The sequence below is a fragment of the Crocodylus porosus genome, unplaced genomic scaffold, assembly GCF_001723895.1.
Source record: "Crocodylus porosus isolate Cpor-Errol unplaced genomic scaffold, CroPor_comp1, whole genome shotgun sequence".
NCBI classification, from domain to species: Eukaryota; Metazoa; Chordata; order Crocodylia; family Crocodylidae; genus Crocodylus; species Crocodylus porosus.
Genome location: NW_017728906.1, coordinates 132216183 through 132243349, shown reverse-complemented (window position 1 = coordinate 132243349; position 27167 = coordinate 132216183). Strand labels below are relative to the sequence as shown.

The 27167-nt window shown below is 39.6% G+C and overlaps 1 protein-coding gene across 1 annotated transcript in view; it reads right to left on the bottom strand.

The window, feature by feature from the left end:
- The window catches only part of KLHL1 (kelch like family member 1), a 474742-nt gene that overhangs the window by 52472 nt on the left and 395103 nt on the right, over positions 1-27167 (bottom strand). Inside the window, exon 8 of the mRNA XM_019529810.1 lies at positions 12489-12651. Within this exon, the coding sequence (XP_019385355.1) occupies positions 12489-12651 (163 nt within the window). The remainder of the gene's footprint in view (positions 1-12488; positions 12652-27167) is intronic.

Sequence of the window (27167 nt, the reverse complement as noted above, 5' to 3'; positions counted from 1 at the left end):
AAAAAGGCCCAAATCAATTTGAAGCTCTCTGAATCAATTCATAAAAGATTCAGAGAGCTTTGAAGATTCAGGCAGTCCCTGCTTGCCACAGCAGGGAGCTGGACCCGGAATCCGTGCTGGTAAGTAGGGGCCGGGGGAGGGGATACTGGAGAAGAGAGGAGGACCCCCATCATGCCGCATCCCCTGCCTGCTCCCCCAGCATCCCCCAAGTACTGTCTGACTCCTGCCTATTCTTTCACACCCCGCCACACCCTTGGCTGCCCTGCCTGGACCCAACTCCCAGCTCTTTAAAAAGAAAAAAAAAAGCTCCCACTCATTGACTGCTGTCAGGCAGAGGGGCAATCCTTGCTACACCCCAGAGCCCCGTGCTGCATGGGGGGCTCTGTCACGAGCCCCCACCTCTGCCCACTGTCCCACCCCCCCACTCCATGGCTGACCTGCCCAGCCCCAGATCCCTGTTCTTTAAAAAAAAAAAAAAATTCCCGACTCACCAGCTGCTGCAGTGGCCATCAGGACCTCTGGGTGCTTGTGGAAGAGCCCCCGATGCAGCACAGGGCAGTGGGGCAGTGGGAATCACCCCCCCACTTGGCAGGAACTGGTGAGTTCAGGGCTTTTTTTTTAAAAGCTAACACTGAGGCTAGGAGGGGCAGCTATCAGGGGCTGGGAGAGTAGGTGGGGGTTGGGGGACTTGTGGCAGAGGTCCCAAGAAGCATCAAGTAGCAAGGGAAGTGGGGATCGCCCCCCCACCTGGCAGCAGCTGGCGAGTGGGGACTTTTTTTTTTAAGAGCCAAGAGCTGGTGCCAAGCAGGGGATGGGGCTTGTCACAGAACCCCCCATGAAGTGTGGGCCAGTGGCGATTACCCACTGGCTTGGCAGGAGCCAGTTGGTTCCGGGCTTTTTCTTTTTTTTTTTTTAAAGAGCGGGGAGCTTGGGCCAGGTGGGGCAGCCATTGATGGGACTGAGAGAGTGGGCAGGGGTGGGTCCTGTCTGATCAGGAGATTTGACCCATTCAGCAGTGGCCAAATGTCTGAATCTGATTTGGCTGAATTGGTCCAGGACAGTGATTCAAATCACCAAATCAAATCACTGTCCCCCAAATTGGCTGAATCCAAAGCGAATACTAGCCACTTTGCACAGGCCTAATGCAAACCCTTTTCTATTTTTTTTACACTTGATGGGCTCTGCCTCATATAGTTAAGGTTAGATCTAGAAACACTCCCACCTCATTCCTTATCCCCCACCTTCCATGTCTCTTGGTACAGTCCTCAAGGTCATTAAATGCTTCCACTATGAAAATATAGCTCTCCACTGTATGAATGATGCCTTCTGACAGTGTGTCATTAGCAAACACACTGTCAAAGATCCTGGTTTTCTCTGCACACACACACACACACACACACACACACACACACATATATATATATTAGAGCAAGAACTGGAAATTAGGTAAGGAACTGGTTGAAAGGGAGATGATGATTGCGTTTCTGGAGAAACTATCAGATAGAAGAAGGTTACCTATTGAGTTCTATAAGAATCAGTGCAGAAAAATATATTTTTTTTTGCCTGCTTTCTTTGAGAAGGAAGAAAAGGGTAATCATAACCAGGGATTCTGGTTTTCTCTGATTCAAAAAAAATTCCAAATTTTCAGATGAAAAAGGAATCCCAAATCCACATTTTTTCATGATTAAAATGAAACTTCACTATATATATTCATTTCCTATGCCCCACCGTGGGACAGGGATTCAGTGCTGGGCTCTTCTCTGTTCACACACCATTACTGAGTATATATATATAGTGATGTTTCATTTTAATCACAAAAAAATGTGGATTTGGGATTCCTTTTTTATCCAAAAATTGGGGATTTTTTTAAAATCAGAGAAAACCATGATCCCTGGCTATGATTACCCTTTTCTTCTTTCTCAAAGTAACCAGTATTTTTTTATTTTCTGGACTGATTCTTAAAGAACTCAACAGGTAATCTTCCTCTATCTGATAGTTTCTCCAGAAGCACAATCTATCATAATCTCCCCTTCAACCAGTCCCTTACTTAATTTCCACCATTCTCTCCAAGGCTAAATACAGACAGACAAAAAATCCAAGGCTGAATCGATTCATTCTGCAGGTTAGTCTGAGCTGTGTAGATTGAGCCCATATATTGAGCTGTGTAGATTGAGCCAGCTGTTGAGCTCAACCAACATTCACTTTGAATCTGAAATGCAGCCACATGCCTGCAGTGGCCCAGGCCAGAAACCAGGGGGCAGTAGAGCATGCCTCCCTGCTCAGCTGGAGCAGACATCTTGGGCCAATGCTAGCCTGCCCACTGTGCAAAGGGGTTTTGCAGGGGAAGTGCAAAACATCCTGGGATACTGGGGCACTATAAGTTAACTTGAATCGAGAGTGGATTTGGGATAGAAGTTCAATAAACTAATTTAACCTAAGTCAGCTAAGTCTGACAGTACATCCATCTAGGTTCATCTTAAACCAGTTTTAGCCATTTTGAATTCAGTTTATGTGCACTGAACTTCTGTTGTGTTACAGAGTGGAACCAGTTTCCAATCACTTATACCAGTTTGTTTGTAATTTCTGTCCCTAGCTCAATTGAACTAATAATTTTCAAAGCCAAACATGTTGAAGCTAAACTTTATTAGATTTACTTCACATCCTATAACTAGAAAATCAGTTATATCATTAAAGAAAGCAGCAAAGAGAGCATGTTTGTCTCTTTCCATTGAATCTATTTACTTTGGCTTTATGTCACAGCTTTTGGCCAAGGAAATGCCTGGGCACCAGACTCAGAAGCAGCAATAGGTCTGCTATACAATTAGTAAACAACATATTGCAGCCTCTGATCTACAGCGTTAAACGAGCTCTTCCAGAACCATTCATGGAGATAAAATCAAGTTTTGACTGAATAAATCAAGAAATGAAGCTGACTAAATAAAAAGTATGCTTCAATAACCAAGGTTTTGATTTTGTTTTGTTTTGTGTTTTGTTGACTTTTTTGTTTGTTTGTTGTTTGTTTTTTGCTGTTCTATCATCTTTAGTAATTGTCTTTATTAATTTTAACTATGGCAGATAAATCATTTTCACACAGAAGTATGATATGCAAGCTGAAAATATTCCTTCTAAGTATTTGAAATGTTTTCTCATACATTACGGCAATACTTCTGTGTTCTATTTTTAAATGAGATTTGATGAAATGTTATCATTTTCTGAACATCTTTTATCTTTCCAGCTGCATTCCTTGTATGGCATGAATTTCAGAGAAACTGCCTGGCATATGGCAAGTGACCTAGTATATACCATCTGAGTGATAGTGAAACAACGCAGTAGTTATAAAATTATTGTCCATACCTTAACACAAAAAGGTTCAAGTCCATTGAGATGTAATGAGAAGTTACTTATGAATAAATCTGTTGTGAGTTGGGAGAGCTTTCATTCTTTACTTCTGTCATACACTCAAAGGAAAACATAATTTCCCTTCCATTTTACTTTAAAAATGTACATTTCTTCTGTTGAAAATGTCTATCTTAGGATAATAAAGGAAGCATCTGATGAATGTATGAATGACTGTTGCTGGAATAATTTTCATCGTTAATTTTCAGCATTTCCGGCCAGAGAGAAGAGATAAACTTCCCACTTAAATGGTTCTTTTTTTATGTGCTTCATTCTCCATGTCTGTTTGTATGAGCCTCCTAAAGCAATTTAGAAGACCTTCAGGGAGAACTATATTTCTAACTATTCTGTTTCAAGGCCGGGGCTACCCTGCTATGCTTTATTTATTCCCTTATTGTAATGAAATGGGGAAGGAAGGAAGCACAGGTGTTAAGGAGCTACTACAGTTTCTCTACAGTTCAGTGTTAAACCTAGCTTCTTATTTCCTACTCAGAGTATCCATTTCTCACAATCTTCTGGTAATTTATTATTTTGACCTTTACATATATGCCCGCCAATTTTAGAGGCAAAGTTTAGAAGAGGCCACTTGTGTAACACAGCTACATAGCAATTATACTTCAGTGGAAAGCAAGTTTCATCTTTTCTTGTTGCTTTCCAGAAATTCTATTAAATGGGTTTGCTGAAAAGTGCAGAACTTTTGTGAAGGGTCCAATATGTAGATGACATTCTGTCACCATGGTAGTCAATGGGGATTTTGCTTCAGTACGGCTAATTTTTTACCTTTTTTGAGTTTTAACTGATGTCATGGCAACATGTCCTTATGTCTGAAAGTTTTATTACTGGTACATTATTACATATGCAAATAACGATACTGATATGCAAATACACATCTTGTTCAGCAGTGCATAAGAAACATATACAATTTATATTCATAGCCACATGCATGGGTTTTTTTAGGTATTTGACCTTTATGGAGAGGGTCATTTTAGTAGGTCTTGTCTTTGCTGGTTGGCTGCTTGTACTCATAAAAATTTTAAATGACATTCTTTTAAAGTAATAGTGCAATTAAAGCAGATATGACCACTTGATCTATTCTAGACAATTTCAATGGCATTGTGCCTTGGTGAACGAAAGCAACATCAATTAAGCTACAGTTTTAGGGAGAATTTGACAACATAAAATCAGCTCCTAATGTAATGGATGAGAACTATTATTTGAGGATATAGTATCAAAAATTAAATGAGACTGTATTCATGGGGAATATTTATAATAAGACTTGTCTTTCCTTATTCAATATTATTCCTTTTCAAGAGTAGACACATAGGTTGACAAGACTGTGGAGAAGAGAATAACACTTTTAATTTCTAAGCCCTTAATTATTTCAAGTTCATGATTTGAAAACAGGAGGTGGAGGGGAGAAGATGATAATTACCAAGCATTCTGGCACTGTCAAAAAGAGACATGGTTTACCCAGAGAAGAAAATAATAACAAGACTGTATGTTGCACTTTAAAATTTCCAAAATATGCTTTGGAGCACTGAGGCACTTTTTGATCTCAGTGACATCAGTATATAGGCACGAGCTAATTGAACTTCACAGCTCCTCTGGGGGAGAATTTGATAAGTATTATTATCCTATTTACAGAAGGTAGAAATAAGCCAGAAAGGTGAAGTGACTTGCCTAAGGACACAGTTTATGATTACATAGTCAGCTAATCATCCTCACATACACTATACTGCATTTCCCTGGTTGGGCTAATTAGCATGGTAGTGGCTTAATTGACTCAATAAGAACTTAAGGCCTGCCATTTACTGGGTCAAACTATAGGTCTATCTTGCCTAGTATCCTGTGTTACACAGTGGCAGGAGGTGGATGCTTAAAGGGAAAGTGAACAGGGTATGACCAGAGTTTTTCCCCTGTTCCTCTCCTACTTCCAGCTTCCAGTATTTAAGGTCTAAGAAGTTTTGACTCATGCTCAAAAGCTGATAATGCATTTTTACTTCCAAGAACTTGCCCAATACATTTTTGCACCTGGCTAAACTGTCAGCTTCCACAACATCTTGTGGTAATGAGTTTCACATTTTAAATAAATGCTGTGGGGATGGAAAAAACTTTATTTTGTTAATTTCAAACTTACTACCCACTAGATTCAATGTATGACCCCTAGCTCTTGTACTGTACGAGTTAGTAAACTTTCCCTTTGCAAATTGGTATTTTGTAAGCCCTTATTACAGCCTTCTTTAAGTGCTTCTTTTCTAAATCACTCAACAACAATAATCAGATTGCCAGAAGAGATGTGCAAACAGAGCTATACTGTTTCCAACATAAGTAGTAGCCTAGCTGTGGCCATGCAATGAGCTTGAGGAGCATAATGAGCATAATGTTCTGGAGCATTATGAGGTTACCATGTAAACATGAACATGTCCAGTTCATGACAGAGAGAAAATCTGAACTAAGGTTAATCTCACTCCGAAATATGCATGCTTCCATCTCATGTTATCTAAAGCCCTATTCACACATTACACTTATAGCATGACTAACCAGTTAATCACACCTTAAACTGTGACTCAGCTACACGTTCAAACAATTAATGGCATGATAAAACAAGCAATAAACTACAACGTTATTCCACAAACAATATGGAATAAGTTTGTAGCTTGTTTTTCCCACACCATTAATTGAATGTGTACTTGTGTCTGGGAGCCCCATGAACTGAGGGGCTCCCAGCCACAGGGTGCACCATTCACCTCCAGTCTCACAGGTAACAAGGCTTGCAGTGTTGTCAATATTCTTATTCCCCACACTATGAGCTTCCTCAAGCTGCAAGGTTCAGAGCAGAGAGAATAATGCCATTGCTGCAAGCATAGGCAATGCATAGGAGGGGCATGGGGGGGCACATGCCCCTTCGAGATTGGCTGCCACCAAAGCCGCCACTGGCTTCTTTCAGTGGTTGCCACCCCCACTCCCCTCACTGCCAATGCAGCAACTGTTGGCTGTGGGCAGTCCCCACTATCTTCCTGCTGCTCACTACTCCCCTGCTTGCTGCCAACACTGCCACAGCCTCCAGTGGGTGGTCCCTGCTCAGCCCTCCCTCATTGCCAATGCCACCGTGGCCATCTGTGGGTGGTCTTTGCTCGCAGCCCCCATAACCCCGCTGCTGCCACTGCCGCTGCAGCCTGTGGGTGGTAGCCATGCCCCTCCCAGCCTCTGAGGGTATGTGTCATTCATGGCTGCAAGCCTCATCAGGTGCAGGGCTCCCAGTGGGGGTAACAGGGAGAACACTGCTCCCACTGCAAACTCCACAAGCTTTAGGGGTCACACCTGGGGCAGCGGGAATAATAATGAAATGAATGCTGGATACTATTGCACCTCTACATACATGTGCAGAGAGGCCCTAGAATAGAGTGATGTTACTCAGGGTTTAAATCAGCAAAACTGGCATTATTTAACTAAAGCCTATACAACCCTACACATACAGGTAGGATTGTATATGTGCACATGCATACATGTCATTATTACTTCTTCTATATTACACAGTTCTGCATGATTTTAAGAGACTTTCCCCATGGAAAAGTTTAAAGTAATACTCTCATGTTTCTGGGAAAGAGAAGTTTTAGCTGAAGAAAAGACCAAAAATCAGGAATAAAACCCTCAAAATTCCTTGCAGACCTGTCCCATCTCATAATGACAATGCCCCAAAAGCAACTTTGGGCTTCCTTCTCCTGTGATTGGACAAAATCCACATGTAAGCACCAGTAACTGGTGTTCTTATTTGTAAAAGTGAACTTACAATTTCTCTTTAGATGCCATTTATGAAGAGCTTGAGTTTGTGAATCTAGAAATACAACTGAATTGCTGCATCTTTCCCCATAAAATAAGGGTGCATAAAGAACTTCTGGTAAAAGAAAGAGATGGAGTCCCCCTGATAAAAAATGTAGTCAGGAGTTTCTCAGAAGAATAAAGTTCTGGTATTCCATAAGTGTGTGCCTTCATTATTCAAATGGAAAACAGTTCCTCACTGTTTTAGCCTGACATAGAGGTGGAGAGGAAATTTACCATATGAGGACATAACATATCAAGAAAGGAAGTAATTACCAGTTACTGATTTATTTCTGGGAGATAGGATAATTCTCCTATCTTTGTGTTCTACAAGCCCCATTTAGAAACAAATGTAAGTGGGAGGTTATTTTATTTATGTGTGAGTCAGTACAATTACATTTTGATTCAGGGATACAACCGAATAGTATAACATTACCTGTTTGTACTGTAAGTTTTAAATAAGTCTAGGTCCTTTTTTGGCCTCAAATGTGAAAATAAAAACACAATATAAATTTGATTTAATAATAACAATTAAAGTAACTACATTATTATCCATTTTGTCCACTGTCAAGAAGCTGTGGAAAAGGACAAGAGACCAGGCAAATATTCTCTGCTATGAATCTATTTTTTTCATTCTTCTTGGTAAAACTGCTGTACTCTTCCATCTGATAAGCCTATATCCTACAGCGGAAAAAATATGTTGCTCTCTAAATTTATCTCATATTCTTTCCTTTCTAAAACAGAATGGCAGAAGGGGGTTGGCAAATCAAGTTCTTACCTAGAGGAATACCTCTTCTTCCTTGCCATTCAACTTTTTATCCACCATCCTTTTTCACTAGCTTTGGGGGACTTTCCTAATAAAACAATCCTTTCTAATGTCTTTCCTATCTTAGTTCTAGTGGATGTTCTGTTTCCTCCACAAACTTTCCTTTTCCAGCTTCTTGGTTGTGCTGTTCTCACTCACTTTTTTTTCAAAGCAACTTGAGGGATTTCCTCTATCAATTTCAACAATAATATCTTGTTCAAAGTTACATTCCAGAGTTTGTTTTCCATCATGCTTAATCTTAGTCAATGCTTTCACCATGATTGATTTCCCTCTATACGTTGTAATGCTATTCTCCTTCAGTATCAGAGATTTTCTATTCAGCTTTTTCTCTTTCCTTTTTTCTTTCCAAACACAAATTCAGTCTCTTTCAGAAGTTTCCTTTCCTCTTTCCCCAACACTGCACAATTTTCTTTAGACCACCATTTTCCTTTTTTCCTCCTATTTAATCCTATTCCTAAGTACTCTTATCCATGATTAATTTTTTAAAACTTTAAGCCAGCAAATTTGTAAGTGATCAGTTGTATTTAAGTTTTCTTGGGACACCAGCTGAGGGCTGATTTTCAGAGGGCACATGTTTAACAGATACTGAAAATACAGGTCCTATTTCCACCTCTGAAAACTTCAGGTCTGTTACCAAGTGCACAGGCTTCCCCCCCACACACACACACCCCCACAGCTCAGCAATCAGCCACGGGGGTCATCAGGTGCCTCCCCCCCCATACCTAGGAGGCACCAGTTGCTGAGCTGGGAGCCCAGTGTGCTTCCCAGAAGACCCAGAAGTGGACCAGAAGAGCTCCTGTGGGACGTTTCATCCACCCCAGCATCTCAGAATTCACAAGCTGCCTGGTACCTTCAGGTATGTAGAAAAAAATTTAAAGCTGTGTCTATGTCCAAATCAATGAATCTCTCTGAATTGATTCAGAGGGTTCCGATTTGATTCAGAGAGATTAAAGGGTCTCCTGATTCAATTCGGATTTGGAGATTAAGTCACCAAATCAGGCCAAATCTTCTCCAAATTGAATCAGGGACCGAAGCTTCGCACAGCCTTATTAACAGCTACTCAAGGCCAGCTGACCCTCACCCTGGTTCTGGGGCTGCTTTTAAGGAACTCCTCCTGCACTTGAACCTTGCTGCAAACTACTTGTCTCTAGTTCTAGGGCAGCTCCTGTCCTGGTAATGTCTTTAGCTGCTCAGGGTCCTGACCTTAATTTGGCTTGTTCCTGGATTTTAGCCTTGGATTTCCCTATGGTTTTCTTTTTCTGATTCCTGACCTTGACTTGGCTCTGTTTGTGGACCTCACCCTGTGTCCCTCAAATTTGGAAACTAGGCTCTGATTCCCAAATCCTGACTCTGACTTGGCATTTGGTTCCTGAATCTTGGCTCTGACCATGACCCCACCCTATAATCCCCAGTGCCACTTCTGGCTCTGGCCACTAGGTTAGACAGCCCAGTGGACCACAAAAACATGTGGCAACCAATAACACAAAGATAATGAATATCCACTTCCCCATCTCATAACTCTTTATTTCACTTTACATCTGGGATAGCCAACTCACAGTACATGGACATGCAGTATATGACGGTCAAGTATATAATGCCCTTAGGCTGCCTCACTCACTGCCACATGGCAGGGATATCTACATGTGCATATTAATACAAATGAATAAACTCCAGAGCTTATTGCTCCAGAGTTTATTGCTCCCGGGTGTGCCATCTGCATGTGCATCTGAGACAACAGCTCACTGAGCCAGGTCAGAGCAGCTATACCTGGCAGGGACTGGGAATCAGCCTGGGGGGTCAGCCTGGGAATCAGCCTGGGGGGACTGGGAATCAGCCTGGGGGGTCAGCCTACCAGCCCGGAGCTGCTCCCCTGGGCTCAATGTGCTATGGAAGGACTGGTTGTGGCACAACAGTGTTTTACTGTGGGGCTAGCCAGCAGGCAGCCCCCACAATGAAGCACCCTTGTGCCCCATCCAGCCAGGGCAGCATCTACACAAGCACTGATGCAGAGTAAACAACTTCATTTTCACAAGTATTTACAAGTACCCTTCTGCTATAGAGTTAATTAATTTACTTCAGCCTAGTAGGGGAGAAGGTATAGATGTATGATGTTTACTGTGCAGCCGAGTAGTCTACTGCTCAGCAAACTTCTCATGTAGATGCACCCAGAAAGTTAGAGCCCAGAGGTCTGCAAGCCTTTTGAATGGCAGGAGGGCCATATGTCTGCATGGTGCAGGGTAGGCAAACCACAATGTGTTGCCGTAGCCTACACAGTGGGGAAGATCCCACTAGTTGTTCCTGCAGCATGCATTCTGTGTGGCCTGTGGCCCAGCATCACATGTGGTTCCCACCCATGACAAAGTAGGACAGTCATGCTTATTTCATCAGAAATCCAGCACTTTAAGAATGCAAAAGCTACACTGAATCCTCCACAATGAATGTTCCACCATAATGAAATATGGCTACCAAAATGCCTCAAATACACACAATGAAGTGTATAAATTTGTTTTAAACATGTCAAAAAGGTCTTTTTAATAGTGTTCTTGCTTGTTTATTACTAAAACATGAAGTAGAAAAAACCCTGCCTTTTTCCTTGGTCTGTCAGATATTTAAGTATTTACTAAATTGGTTGGATAAATTGTTCTCCAGCTAAGAATATTTTTCCATTATTCACTATGGTGTGTATTTAATATCCTACTATTGGTAATTCAAAGAATGTTTTTTGCTTTGTGGCTAAAGGTCTGAAACTTTGTAAACAAGTGAATTATTAGCAACTAACCATAAATAACATATAATAGCATTCACTCAGCTCTTAATTAACATATAGTTGTATAATCAATAATGACACAAAAATTCAAAAGGAAGAGATACTCAATGAGAAAATTTAATTTTGCCCATGAATCACATGTTTAGTTTAGCTCTGACTGGCCAGAGGCAGGTTTCCATTTATTTCATCTTCTGGAAATGCTGCCTTCAGACAACAAAGGCCAGATGCTTTAATTTTTTATTACAGTAACATTCAGAATACCTAAACAGCAAGTCCCGTTGTCAGAGGTCCTCTCTGCATGTTATAGTTACTATATAATTAACTGGTTAATTGTTCAATTAACTGAGAACAGTTACATGTGCAAAGTATTTTTCAAGTTATAAAAAGGTCCAACAAGCTGTAAAGTTAGACCTTGAAAATGCGTAGTAATTTTATATCTGGTGACATCCAGCTTTAATTCCCACGTGTAACAGGGTCTGTCTCTGTGGCTGGGAGCTCCCAGCTACCGGGGTGCACCATGCACATCTGGAACTGGGAGCCCTGCAGCTGAGGGGAGTCTCATCCCCAGCAGCTGTGGAGTCTGGGTCACAGTACTATGGGGTGCTGCCAGGACCCAGTGTCTGCAGCTGCAGGACAGCCCCACACACCCCCGGGCTGGGAGATGCCAGTGGAGTACCACCATAGCTGGAAGATCAGTCTCCCCCTGCATTGGCAATAAGATGCAATGGGATCTAATGCACAATCCTACAATCATATCTCCTTTCATGCACGTATGGCATGGCAGATTTCATTGCACCTTTACCTGCACATGTAGAGGGGCCCAGAGAGGCAACTCTAGGAGTTGGGTAATTACAGTCTGCAGAAGAGAAATGACACCTACAGTATATAGGTTTCCCTTGCTTTATGCTTTACATGAGTTCCTGAAAAATGGCACATAACTCAAATTTACAAAACGGGAACCCATTTTGCAATGTAATAAACAGGGATACGTTCCAAGACCTCACCTGTACTGACCCCCTGACCCATTTCTACCACTTTTACAAGACAATTTTGGTGCTCACCAACAGTAGACAGTACACACAAGCACAGGATGGTGTGGACGTTACTGTAATGGGGATGGCAACTACAGAAACACATGTCACAGACATCGAGCAAGAAGCACAGATCTGCACAGAAGACTATGTTTTGGTGTGCGTCACTCCCACAATTCACTGCACAAAGCAGCTGACTGTGTGATTCCACCACCCGATCACATAAGAATGAATTTACCTAGCATATAATGATTTTTTTGTATAAAAAGGGCCATTGCATAAGACTGAATATGCACATACAGAACACACATAAAGCAAGGGAAACCTATAGATGAAATGAGGAGACTGACATCATATCCAGAACAACACTTTGAAAGTATCCTCACAAATCTCATGAAATTGTCTTGTACACATGGGGATCTCAACTCTGTGTACTCAGGTCCTTAAACATCAATACTGAACTTACTACTTAAAGTACAATGGAAAGAATATATTTTGATTTGTTATCTATTATCAGTATAACATACAGAAAAGACTGTACATTCACCGTAAATAACATGCTATATTACGGTATATGATTTTACAACCATATTATTAATCTAATTGAAAAATATAGGAGGGGTTAACAATATAAGATTACCCTACTCACTTGCCATTTAATGCTGCCACTCCAACAGTGCTTCTGGCAGTTGACATACTTGCCACAAATGTCCATTGTTGACTTTGTGGGTCCCACCTCTCAACTGTATTCAAATAGCTCCAACCATCATGGCCCCCCACTGCATAAATGGGTCCTTCAAGTACTGTTATGCCTAAAATGGAAAAAAAAAAAGGAGAGAAGACAAGAATGTTTTCCTCCTGCCACTGTAATTTGTAATTAATATTTTTTCGTAACAAACCTAAAAATATATACATTCATATGCAGAAATGACAATTTTAAAACTGTTTCAAGCTTCAGTTAATAAAGAATTAAAGAATATGAATATAATTAATGCCCATTACTATAGCATTATAGAGAATGCATCTTTTCAAACAAACCTGATTCCATTCTTTTGAGGGGATTAAAATACAGCTGATAACAGAACCTGAATAGATGCAATATACTTAGACTGTTGTAAAATGTTTGACATGACATTCTGATAAAAAAAATAGCTCTCTGAAAAGTCAATAATCACACAGTAACTACACTAAAAATTGGCCAGCTGGTCATATCTCAAATAAAGTATTCATCCAAAAGAAATGATCTTCAAATGGCTTTGTTTCTAGTGCAGTTATACAGAACTGGAATTAAGCCTGATACTATTAAACATCTTTATCAACGATTTGGAAGAATATATAAATTCACTGCTGATAAAATTTGTGATACTAAGTTTATTGGATTGGTAATAATGATGAGAATAAGGAGACCATATAGAGCGATTTGGATCTCTTAGGAAGCTCCTAGATCAAACAAAATGCATTTTAACACAGACAAAAAGGTACACAACCTGAAACAAGGAATAAAGTTTGTACCTAAGAATGGGGAAACAATATCCTGGGAAGTAGTGCTTCCAAAAAGAGGAGACAAGTGGGTAACTAAGAGCTCCCAATATGTTATGGAATAAAGGGTCCAGTGAGGTTCTTGGATACATAAATAATAGAACAAGACAAGGTCATGTTAAAACTCCTGGTGGGTGCATCTACACCAGAATCTACATCACCATAGCAATGAGCTACTGTGCCATAACTTATTGCTACAGTGCAGTAGCAGCTAAAAATAACTGTGTGGTGATGGGACTGTGCTGGTTACTGCACAGTCATACAGTACTTGCTTAAGCGAGTACTACAAGTACTTGCTTGTAGTACAAGTACTTGCTTATAGTCCACTACATGTGTAGACGCTCCCTGTATAGCACTCGTTAGGCCATTACTGGAAAACTATCTTCAGTTCACATTTCTTAGGAGTTGGGGAAAAGAAATGAGGAAGCAGACAAAAAAGCCACAAAAAATATGGAAGGTCTGAAGGAGATTCCTTGATAGAGCTGTATTCATTTTAACTTTTCAAAAGGAAGATTGAAAGAGGACTTGAGCACAGTGTACTGTGATCCCCTTAACTGGGGGACAATACTTAATACTCTTTAACCTAATGGACAACAAAAGCATAAGAAAAATCAAAGATGGAGAGCTCAAGCCAAACAAATTTGACCAGGAAATATGGCAGGATTTTTTAACCGTGAGACTGTTTAATTTTAGGAACAAATACCCAGATAAGTGGTGAATTTTCCAGCCCTTCATGTCTTTAGCTCAAACCTGGATTCCTTTCTGGAGGATATGCCTTAGCCGGACATACATTCTCCTTAGTGAAAAGGTAACTGGGTAAAGTTAAATCGTCTGTGAGAGTCAAAAGACCACGACAAATGGTCCCTTTGGGCCTTAAACTTTGATTTCTTGATCCTGATTCAGTTTCATGTTAGACATTTTTTCCACATCTCATGTCATCTCACCCACTTCCCTGTGCCATTTTTCTATTATGCTGCATCCTAGTGAGGCTATATAGTAGACTGAATCCTTGATAAGGAGTTTCTTCACTGATACTGTCTCTAACTTTGGTTTCTCTCCAGAATTTTCTGTTCTAGCTACTCAATTTTCCTCTGGTCCGAAGGCATTTTCCTACCATCTCTTCATCCTGGTTGAATGCATGTGACAATATGATACAGCACTAATTTCCCTGAGTCTTACTGTAGATAAGAATTATTGGAATTGCCATATTAAAAAGGCTTGTGGGCCATCTCATTCAGTATCCTAAGTAGTGGCCAGTTGGATGCTTCGGAGGAAGGTGCACAACACCTCACAATAGGCAGATGTAGAGTAATCTTCCCCCATAAAGTTATTATCCTGTTCTCTAAAAAGTATAGATTTCCCTAAGCCCTAAAACATAATGCCTAGCCTTTCCAAAATCTGTTTCTTAGCATTTACTATAACACTGCTGGTGTGTTCATGATCCCTGATATCCAAATACATACACAAAATGCCTCTTTGGATTGCCCTAAATTCTTTACCTTAATATAAGCCTCTGGTAGTGAGTTCCACAACATAATTATGAATTGTGTGGGCAAAAAAAATAATCAGTTTGAAATTTATTTTTAAATTTCATTGACTGGCTTCCTTTCTGGTGTCTTATGAAGCGAGAAGATTAATTCACATTTTTCCTTCTCTTGATTATGCACTATTTTATTTACCTTTATAATGTCCTTTCTTTGCCTCCTTTCTCAGATAAACCATTCTAATCATTTCATATTATTTTCTTCCTATCTTTCGTTGTTGATTTTCTCTGAGCTTCCTTAAATTCTAAAATATCCATATGGGATATTAGTATTCACAGTATTATAAATGAGGTAATTCAGCTGATATAATCACATTTTTCATATTCATTTAGTACTTCTCACATAGCCTAACACTTCTTTGCCTTTTTACCACAGCTCTGTACTAAGTAGAGGTTTTCATCTATGGCATCACATTATTTTAATCAGTGCAATTAATTTAGAACCCTGAGAGACATTTAAGTTATTCTTTTTCCCCCTCTGTGTCCATTACTTCGCATTCATCAGCACAGAACATTGTGATGTCCTTTCCCCCAGCTCGGTTACAAAGTTCTAAGCTAGGTACAAACATTCGAAAAGCCTAAGGTGGAATTCATCTAAGTAATACAGTTTTCTGTACATGGCATAGTTTAGATTGGTAGTGAACAAAACACAAATTCACCCTTCGGGGGTGGCAAATCTTAGACCAGGTTCCACCATTTTTAAACCAGTTTATGTGTGCCAAACTTCTGTTCTGTTATAGGTATAGCCTGGTTTCCAATCACTTATGTCACTAAAAGTGTTATCTCTGTACCTGGCCCTAAAATTCAATATGGTCCTTTCTTGGATTCAACTAACCTAAATAACTTTGTTGTCTGTGAATTTTGCTACCATTTCCAGAGATGTATTAGTATTTAATTCTAGGCTGACTCAGGGTTAGTCTAAAACTGCTCCCTGCCCCTCCCCCCTTTCCCTCCACCAATACACATCCTGGCAAAAATCTAAATATAGATGCACTTCTACTTGCAAAAAGTCCTTAATTATTTCACTCTAGAGACTTGTATAAGAAATTCAGCAACATGCTCTCTGCTCCTTATAATTCCTTAATCAAACTAGATGCTCAAGTTGTGGATCATTGTGTTTTAAAATGATACACAAATAGAACTTTGTAAAATAGAATGTCATCTGATTTCTGCACATCGTAACTTTACTTTGAACTGTTCTGAAAGGTGTTGTATTAAGGTCTTGAGACCAGGAAACCAGCCCATTTATACTAAATAAAACCCAAGATTGCTAAATCTAGATTGCATTTATACCCCTAATTATATTTCTTTATTTGTATCCAAGTGTTTGAGGTAAATTGGAAGACTGAATAACAATTTCATTTGTGAATACCCTGTTGATATTCATAGATAGAGCTGTTGTGCATGTAAATAACTTGATTTCAAAACTAATTTGAGTGAGTTATTAGTCAGTGGTAGGAAGGATTACAGAACTGGATGAATTTAAACTTTTTCCAAGATCTATTTAGGTGGCATTTATTTTGGACACTGTCAGTAGGAGAAGAAAAGAAAGAGTAAAAAAATATGCAAGATTTAGACTACGTAATATTATCTGAAACCGGAAACAAAACAGCCCTTCAGGAAAAATATGAATCGTCATAGTAGTTCTAGCTATTTTTGTACTTTTCCCTAATCCATGAGATCTTTTTTGGGGTTTGTCATATTCTTTTTAATCATACAAGATTCAAACTGGAAAGCTGAAACTACTTGCATTTTCATGGCACACTACTCAATGAATACTTTCTTTGGACTGCAGGAAAAAAGCATGAATTTTGATTTTATGCTGTTCTTAGAGTCATCAGAGAGATGAAAAACTAATGGTAGCTAAGTGACAAACCAAATACTATTCCAATTTGTGAATGAAGGCAGTTAAATCTGATAAAGAGAATGTTTCACATTTCACTGATTTTTTTTTTGTCTTGCTTATATTATCGTAGCTTTTGGTTCTAGTTTTTCCTATATATTCTATATATTGCCTTTAAATATTTTTTTTGCAAGTTAAGGAATGGTAGCTTCAATAAAAAAATCTCTTTTACACAAATGAGCAGATAGAAGCAGGACCAGTAACAGTATAATCATTGCAAAAATAAATGTTAGCACCTTCAAAGAACTGCACATTGTAGACCAGGCTTGAATTAAAATGTAAAGGGAAAAGACCACTAAATGCTAGTTCATGGGCCAGAAGCCTGCATGTCAGGGGTGGTAGCATGTAGTTGATTCCAGTTTAGCACAAAAGCAAACTGTGTTGGCACTGGATGTATGACCCAGATAACTTGCTGCAGGTGGATGCAAACCCTCAGACTTACCATGACCTCTCCATTTGATAATAGGTGAATTTTATTGATACAGTGATAACAGTTAAGAATAATGCAAACAATTCTATACTATACCTACCAGTCCTAAAGCTGTCATCAAAGGGAAGGTACATCTGGCCAGTACACGAGCTTCACCCTGATACCATTTTGGTTGCCCTTCTCTGTATCTTTCCTAATTCTACTACAATCTTTTTGAGGTGTGGAGCCCAGAACTGCACACACTATTCAAGGTGTGGATACACCATGGATTTGTATAGTGGCATGCTGAGGTTCTGCATTCAGTTTTTAATTTCATTCTTCATGATGGCCAACATTTTATTGACTCTTTTGGTTGCTGCTGCACACTGGGCTGTTTTTAGAGAATTATCTACAATGACTCCAAAGTCTCTTTCCTGAGTTGTAATACCTTGTTCAGAACCTAGCAACATATAGTTGAGGGTATTTTTTCCAGGTGCATTACCTTGCACTTGTCAACACTGAAGTTCATTTGCCCATTTTTTGCCCACTCACTCTGCTTGGCAAGATCTTTCTGCTGCCCCTTTCCATCAGTTTGGGACTTAGCTGCCCAGATTAATTTAGCATCATTTGCATCCCCATTTTTAAGTCATTAATGAAAATGTTGAACAAAATAAGGTCCAGCACAGATTCCTAGCAGATCCCCTCTTTGACCTCCCTTTATCCTGAAAACTGACCATTTAACCCTATCTTTGCCTCCTATCTTTTTACCAGTCCACAAAAGAACCTTCTTTCCAATACTGTGGCAATGTAGGGTTTTTTTAAGCCTTTGGGGACAGAGCTTGCCAAATGGTTTTTGAAAGTCCAAATATATTATCCCACTTGTCCACATGCTTGTTAACACTGTTAAAAAAGGTCAAGCAGATTGCTAAGGCAGTGTTTTCCTTTATAAAAAACATGTTGACACTTCCCCAGCAAGACTGTATTTGTCCATGTGACTGCTGATTTTATTCTGTATTATAGATCCCACCAACTTGCCTGAAATGGAAATGCAACTTGCTGGTCTGTAGTTCCTGAGATCACATCCAGAGCCTTTTTTTGAAGGTTTGTGTTATGTTGGCAATCTGCCAGTATTCTGGCACAGAGGCCTTTTGTAATGATAGGTTAAATACTTTTGCCAGCATTTTACAATTTCACCTCTGAGTTTCTTCAGAACTCTCTGGTGAATGCCAGCCAGTCCTGCTAACTTATTAGTATTTAGTTTATCAATTTGTTCTGAAACTTTCTCTGTCACTTCAGTGTGTTCCAACTTTTCAGACCCTCCTACTAGATCAGATTGATCTGGCATGGGAATCTCCCATGTCTGCTGTGATAAACACTGAGGCAAATAATTCATTTAGCTTCTCTACTATGGCCTTATCATCCCTGTGCGCAACTTTTACACCTTAGTCAGTTGAACCTTTTACAGTTTGGTCCCATTGATTCTCTAAATGGTTTCCTGCTTCTGCTATATTATAAAATGTTTTATTATGAATTTCAGTATCTCTTTCTAGATGCTCCTCAAGTTCTTTTTTGGCCTATCTTATTTTGCTTTTTCACTTGACTTGCTCGCAGTTTGTGAGCTTTCCTATTTTCTTCATTTGATCACATCTTCCATGTTTTGGAGGGTCCCTTTTTGCCCTGAATGGCTGCCTTAGCTCTGCTATGAAATCATGCAAGGGTTTTATTGATTTGTGGTATACACCTTTTTTGATCTGTGGTATACACTTTTCCTGAGCCTCTTTTTAAACAGTTTCCAAGCTGGCTGCAGGCTTGCTTATATTGTTTGATTGTCCCTTTTAACTTCTTTATAGTTAACGTCCTCATTTTTGTGTAATTTCTTTCCTTAACATTGTAAATTGGCATGATGGACTTGTTTGACTTACCCCCTCCTGCTAGAATGTGGACTGTAACCATGTTATGGTTGCTATTACACCTCAACAGATACCTCTTGAACTAGTTCCTATGTGTTACTCAAGCTAAGGTCTAAAATTGTTTCTCCTCTAGCAGGTTCCAAGGTGAGTTGTTTTAGAACATACAGAAATTGTATTTCCATGTCTTGCCCTGATGAGGTGTTTACAAAATCTACATGAGAATACTTGACATTTCCCATTATTATTGCTTGCTCCACTTTTAGCAGCTTCTTTAAGCTCCCTGAGCATTTCATAATTACCTTCACCTTCCTGATTAGATGGTGAGTAATATAATCCTAGTACTATATTCTTTTTATTAATGGATGGAATTTGACCTACAGGGATTCTATGGTATTTTTCCTTTCAGATAAGACTTTAATGTTGTTATTAGCTACGCTATTATTAACATAGTGCCATTCCTCCACCTGCACATCATACTCTGTTATTCTTGTATCCTTTTAGAACAGTATTCTATTATTACCCTTCCAGCTTTACCCAGGATGTGTATCCAAGGACTACTGGCATGGTTCTTTTGCTAACTATTGTGCCATATAGCACTATGATGAAGTACTCCACACTCCTCCACAACTTCTGAATACCTTCTGAACATAGCTGCATGTAATGTACCTGCAGCACCACACAAAGGAGGCTATATGACTTTCAGTGTATGAGAAGCAACTTGACTTGTTTCATAATGGTGCCATCCAGAGTGGTAGGTTGGTGACACAGACCATCTTAATAAGTGGATGGAGAGAGAATTTCTAATTGTAGAGGGCTCTTGACTAGCTGACAAAGGAAGAACAAAAGCCAGTAGTTCAAAGCTATGTATCTTGACAATTTCAAGTTAAAAACAAAACGGATGTTTTTAAAACTGAGGGAAATTAACCATTGGAAAAGTTTACTAAGGGGTTTTATGGATATTTTGCCCCTCAGAATACTCATATCACTTCTGGATATATGTTAGAAAGATGCGCTCTACTTAACAAGAGGTATGGCCTCTAGGTAGGAATTATTAGGTGAAATTCTATGACCCTGAGGCTGAAGGCCAGAGTAGATGATCACAGTAGCCCCATCAGGCTAAAAAAATTGATGAATCTCTTTGCATTTGCCAAATTGTGGTTCAGTCACACTCCCATTGACTATGACATGCACTCTGTTATGACAGATGGGTGCAGCTGGTATTTCCTATGGCTGGAATTTGGCCAAATTTAACAGGTTAATAATGAAAAAAGTTGGTTTAGATAAATGCTATAAACCTCTATAGTGACAGTATAAAATATAAGTGCCTCAAGTTTAAAATGTAAGTGCCTTTTAGCATCATAACTCTGTGATAATAATTACTAGACCTCCAAAGGGAATTACTTAAATCACAGGTTCCTTTTTACCTCTTAAAAAAAAACCTCAATCCTCTCTTTCTTTTGCATTTTATAAGTATATGTATATTTTGTCACCACCTAGTTCATATTCCTTTTCTATTACTGATTCCTCTTATTCTCTCCAGAGTTCATAGTATACGAATTTGGGGATGGTTCCAGAATGTAGTGGGTTGCAACTTCGGGCTTCTTAAACAAGGCTTTTGCTCCCCCCACATCTCTTAGCAAGCCCCAGTAATAAACAAATAAAACAAGTAAACAATAAAAACTACAAGATGAACATGAGCCTACAATGCAATGCTGCAGTTAGTAAAGCAACCAAAACACTGGCTTGCATCAATAGATGCTTTCAAAGCACATCCTGAGACGTCATCCTCCCCTTGTACTCAGCCTTGGTGAGGCCGCAGCTGGAGTACTGTGTCCAGTTTTGGGCTCCACAATTCAAAAAGGATGTGGAGAAGCTTGTTTACATGAGTTCTTGGGACTGCAGCTTGTTGAGCTAGGTCAGAGCATCCTCAGCTGGAAGCCCAGATGGTCAGCCTGCCAGCCCAGTGCTGCTGTGACTTGGCTCAATGTGTTATGGAGGGGCTGGCTGGGACATGAGGGTGGTCCAGTATAGAGCTAGCTGGCACCCTCATGAAGCACCCTTATGCCCCAGCCAGCCCCATCAGCATCTACACGTGTTTTGCGGTACACTAAATAACACTGCTGCAAGATATACTTGCTTTTATAAGTACTAACCTACAGCACAGTTATTTATTCCCCTGTGATCTAATAGGTCACACATATAGATGCTGAGACTTTACTATGAAGCTAATTACGCAGTTTTACAGTAAGCATCTCATGTAGATGCACCCACTAACAGGTTAAACATGTAAGACAAACAGTACTTGCAGTTTAGCAGTATCACTTTAGCAGATTATGCTTGTTGAAGAGCAGGCTCATTTTTCTTGAAAAATAGAGACAAGAATTGTACACTGTATTTGAAACAATGATTTACCAGTGCTTTATTCAATTACATTAATACATACGTGTTTCAATGGGAGATAATTTACCTTATACATTCTAAGTCCACTTTTGCCTTTTTTGCAAACATATTATATATGTGACTCATATTTATCCTGTGATCAACTAATACACCAGGTTTTTCTCTGGTTCTGTCTGTTCCAACTGATCAGATCCAAGTTAATTTCAAATAGGAAGATTATACCATAACTTGCATGAACTTACACTTTGTGTGATTAAATTCCATCCCATTTTGGTTGCTATAGTAATCAATGTCACCCAGCTGTTTCATACACCAATATTCTGTGTTAACAATGGCTGCCATCTCTATGTCATCAGCAAGTTCATTAGTCTGTGCCATTTTTGGTGGAAGTCAGGTTTGTTACTGAAAATATAATCAGTCCTAAAACTGAACCTCAAGTATCTCTGTCAATAAAACTGGTCTCTATCCTGATGGTTCTGCTTTCAGGACCATCCCCTTTTCTTTCACTTTTAATTAGTTCCTTTTCAGCCTTATACTTGTTATTCTAATCCTCATTATTCTCCACTTCAGCAAGTTATATTGCACACAGTATTTTATTAATGCTTAACTGAAGTCCACAGGCAAACTAGTTTCTATACAACTCCAAGACCTTTCTTGATTGGAAATTGGTTTGCAGAGTATTTGCCAACAGAGCAGTAATATTCTGGATTATACAGCACTATTCTCTCAGTCTCTTGGAGGCAAAATTAGTAAGTATTATTACTACTAAAGTCAATGTAAAGAATTTTTATAAGGTTGAAGTAGAATCAGCAAATGTAAATTTGTGGAATTTTAGATGCACGTAAGGCAACATAAACATGGGGATGAAACATGATTATACAATCACAAAAATATATGAAAGAATATGAAATATTAATAACAAATACTTGTCCATGTTGATTGTAGCATCTTTACATTCTCTGTCAATGAAAGTGCAGCTTTAAATGTAGAGCTAAAGGTAAATGAATAGTAATTAAATCTACATTTTCAGTTATATTACTTCCTATTTACTCATTGCTGGGTTAAACAACATTATACCCTAATGATTTAATGCCTCATTATTTTGAATTCTCATTGCAGTATAGTTCACTTCAGAAATGTGGCTAGTCTCTGCAAGGATTAACTTAGCTCCTCTGCTTAATGTGAAAGTCCTGAATGCTAAAGTCTTAGAGCTGCACATGCTGTAAGAATATAAGAAGTCCTACACTAAGTTGGGCTAATGGTCCACCTAGCACAGTATTCTGTCTCCAATGGAGACTACACCTCCTTGGAAGCTGAAATTGGCAATAAGGAAGGGTGATTTGAGACCCTCTGGGTCAAGATACAGGGGAGACATGGCAATAGGGACCTAACTGTAGAAATATATTACAGCCCTTTGAATCAAGATGAGGAGCTAGATCTGGAATTACCCAGAGAATTGCAAGAGGCTGCAGAAGCAAAGGATATGGTAGTCATGAGTGACTTTAACTATCCAGACATCTCCTGGGAAGAACACTCAGCCAAATCTGACTGGTTGCATAGATTTCTTACTTGTATCAATGAGCTCTACCTTTCTCAGGAAGTGAATGGACTGACCAGAGGAAATGCATTCCTAGATTTAGCTTTGGCCAAGGAGGATGTCCTGATGAGTGATCTGATGATAGAGGGTAACCTAGGCAACAGTGACCATGACATTATCACTTTCACTGTCCATCATGGGACTGGGAAATCTGTCAGTAAGGTACAAATTATTGATTTTAAAAAAGCTGACTTCAACAAGCTAAGGGCTTTAGTAAGTAATGCCCTATGGGATTATGTAGTGCAGGGAAAGAGTGTGGATGAAGCGTGGTCATTCCTCAAGGACACAAACCTCAGTGCACAGACGTTGTGCATACCTGTATGCAAAAAATTGGCGCAGGGGCTGAGAGGCCATCTTGGCTCAATAGGGAAGTCACAGATCTTCTGAAAAAGAAAAGGGAGACTTATCAGTGGTGGAAGCTAGGAATAGGCCCCAACGAGAACTACATAAGATTGTTCTACACCTGCATGGGGCAGATTAGAAAAGCAAAGGTGGTGACCTAATTCAGGTTAATAACCGAAATCAAAGAGAGTAAGAAGCCCTTCTATACGTACATATGTAACAGGAGGAAAACCAGTGGAAATGTGGGACCACTGCTTAATGCATCTGCACATCTGATCACTGACACCACGAGAAAACTGAACTCCTGAATGAGTACTTTGGATCTGTATTCCACCAGTCTAAAAGTGATAACCTAAATGCAAATATGACACAGAATAGTCACAGTAGGGATGAACTCATGACCCCCTAACAGTCAATGTAGAGCTGGTAAAAGAACAGCTAGAGAGCCTGGATATCTATAAGTCAGCAGGACCAGATGAACTCCATCTGAGAGTGCTGAATAACTAGCTGAAGTCATCATAGGACCACTGGAAAACCTCTTTGAGAATTAATGACATTAAGGAGAGGTCCCAGATGACTGGAAGAGGGCCAGTGTTGTGCCCATCTTCCAGAAGGGGAGGAGAGAGGACCCAGAGAACTACAGGCCAATCAGCCTAACCTCAATCATAGGAAAAATCCTCAAAAAATTTCACAAGGAACCCATATGTGATAAGTTAGTAGAAGGCAAAATTCTGAATGATAGCCAGCATGGTTTTGTTGTAGGCAGATCATATCTGACTAACCGTATCTCTTTCTATGACCAGGTCACTCACCACCTGCATCATGGAGATGAGGTTGATGTAATTTACTTGGACTTTAGGAAGACCTTTGACTTGGTGTCCCATGAGGCTCTCCAGGTAAAACTTGGGCTCAGCAATTCACCCGTCAGATGGCTAGGAAACTGGCTGCAGGGTTGGACCCAGAGAGTACTAGTAGCCAGATCTGTGTCAATCTGGTGGATGGTAGCCAGTGGGGTCCCCCAGTGTTTGGTACTTGGACCAACATCTTCATCAGTGATCTGGATATGGGGGTGAAAAGCACACTGGCAAAGTTCACTGATGACACTAAGCTCTGGGGAAGTGCAACCATGCATCAGGGTAGGATGACGATCCAGGCAGATCCAGACAGATTAGTTAGATAGGTGGACCAGAACTAGATGCTGTTTAAACTGAGAAATGTACAGTGCTCCATCTGGGGAGAAAAATTCCTCAACAAATTTACAGGCTCAATGGTGCTATGCTAGCTAGCACCACATCTGAAAGGGAGCTGGGGGGTCAAAATTGACCATAAAATGAATATGAGCCACCAGAGTGATGCTATAGTTAGCAGAACAAAAGAGTACTTTAGCATGGATCAACCAATGCATATCAAGGAAAACTAAGGAACTTATTTTCCTACTCTACTCAGCATTGGTGAGGCCATAGTTGGAGTAGTGCATGTAGTTCTGGGCATCACACATCAATAAGAATGTGGAAAAGCTTGAGAAAGTCTAGAGAAGAGCCACTTGTATGATCAGAGGCCTGAAGGGCAAGCCATATGAGGAAAGGCTGACAGATACGGGGCTGTTCAGCCTAAAAAAGAGAAGAATTTGGGGCGATTGGGTGGCAGCTTGCAAATATATCAGGGGAGAGCATCAGAGCCTAGGCAAACAACTATTCACCAAAGTGCCCCAGGGGAAACCCAGGAGCAACAGTCATAAACTCTTAAAGAAGGTTTCAGACTGCATATAAGGAAAAACTTCTTCAAAGTTTTTGTGACCAGACTCTGGAATACCCTCCCAGCATGGAGTGGTGCAGGCACCTACCCTGGACATCTTCAAAAGGAGACTGGACATCCACCTTGCTGGGGTTATTTGACCCCAACAGTCTTTTCTGTCCAGAGTAGGGGTGTTGGACCTGATGATCTCACAAAGTCCCTTTGAGCCCTAAACTTCTGTCAATCTGTGAAAGGCAGAAGAAATGGATGATAGTAGGAGCATTTAACCAGATATTTCTAGAATGATCTAACCCTTGGCAAACTCTTCCAGGCATCCACCATTTTGGTTTAGAGATGCCAGAGAAGACCTGCCTTCTTTAATCATTCTGTGTAATAGCTGTTAATAGTTTATTATCCATGAATTTATCCAGTCTCTTTTTGAACAGCTATGCTATCTGCCTCCAATAGTTAGATATATTCATAGTTTCATGATGCTGGGTGGGACTGCAAGTCTAGCCTAACCCCTGCTTATTCTTAAAAAATCTATTTTACTGGAGTTAAGTCCATTATATTGTATCCTGGACTGCATATATATATATATATATTAGTGACATTTCATTTTAATCATGGAAAATGTGGATTTAGGGTTACTTTTTTAAATGTGAACATTTATTTTTTTTAAATTAGAGAAAACCAAAGGATCCCTTCTCATGACTACCTTTATCATTGGCTCCAAATTTCATATCCCCTCAGTCCTCACTCACACATGTAAAAGGGCATGATAATGATGAATCTAATCATATTTTTTTCAAATGAAACCACTTGCCAAATTCAACTTGATAGAGAAATATTTTTGGTTTAGCTGAAAGTACATTTTCTGGTGAGTTTTCTTTGTGCCCAAAAAGAAGTCACCATGGTCTATGCAAATACTGAGACCAAAGAATCAAGCTAGTAGCATCCTCTATTCTTGAAATCTATGATTTTTTATTTCAACCCATTTGGTTTCATAAAGAAGTGGCTGCAAAGAACTTTCAGTATTCATTGCTGAATAAGAAATATGGATATATACATTTTCTTTAGGAAGGTAGCAGGCCTATTGTAGGTAGAAATGAAACGTGCAACTAGAGTTGATTGCTCAACAAAAATTGTGCTTATCTAATTTATGCTCTCATTCCTTTAAATAACCAACAATTTGCTTTATGACCCATGTATATAATACACATCTTCAATCACAGAGAAATGGTTTTGCAAATTGACCTGATGGATTTTTGTTTTGTGCACATGTGAAATCTAATCAATGAACTTGGCAGCTGTTACATCTGCCATATAATGACAATAAAAAGGCTTTCATTCTCTCTTCATTACCTAATGAGTTACAATATTTGTTAATAATAATAAACAAAAATTTATGTAGTGCTAAAACTGAAAATTCATGTTACAAGAAGTGTTAAAAAAGACTGGGGGTCAGGGAAACAGGAAAGAAACAACCTCTTAATGAAATCAGGAGATTGACTTCAGTGAGACTACATTGTAAAGACAAGAGCAATAGCAATATTACATCCAAATCCAAGGTGGACAAGGACTTTATGATAGGTAAAGTTTGAGAATACTTGGGTTTTCAAACGTGATCTGAAGGAGAATAAGAGAAACTGGTATGCATTAAATTGGTAAACACGTAAAGTAGAGTTCTATTATACTTCATACACCAAAATGACACTTACCTTAAGTGGCATTTTTGGCACAGTTTGGCAGCTACTCAGCTGCATGCATGTGTATCTGACCAATCTCATTTCCTTCTATGACCAGGTGACCTATCACCTGGACAAGGGAGAAGAGATTGATGGCATATATCTTGACTTCAAAAAGCCTTTGATCTGGTATCCCATGATCACCTCTTGGCAAAACTGGCCAGTTGTGGCATTGGCTCCACCACGATCCGCTGGCTGGGAAA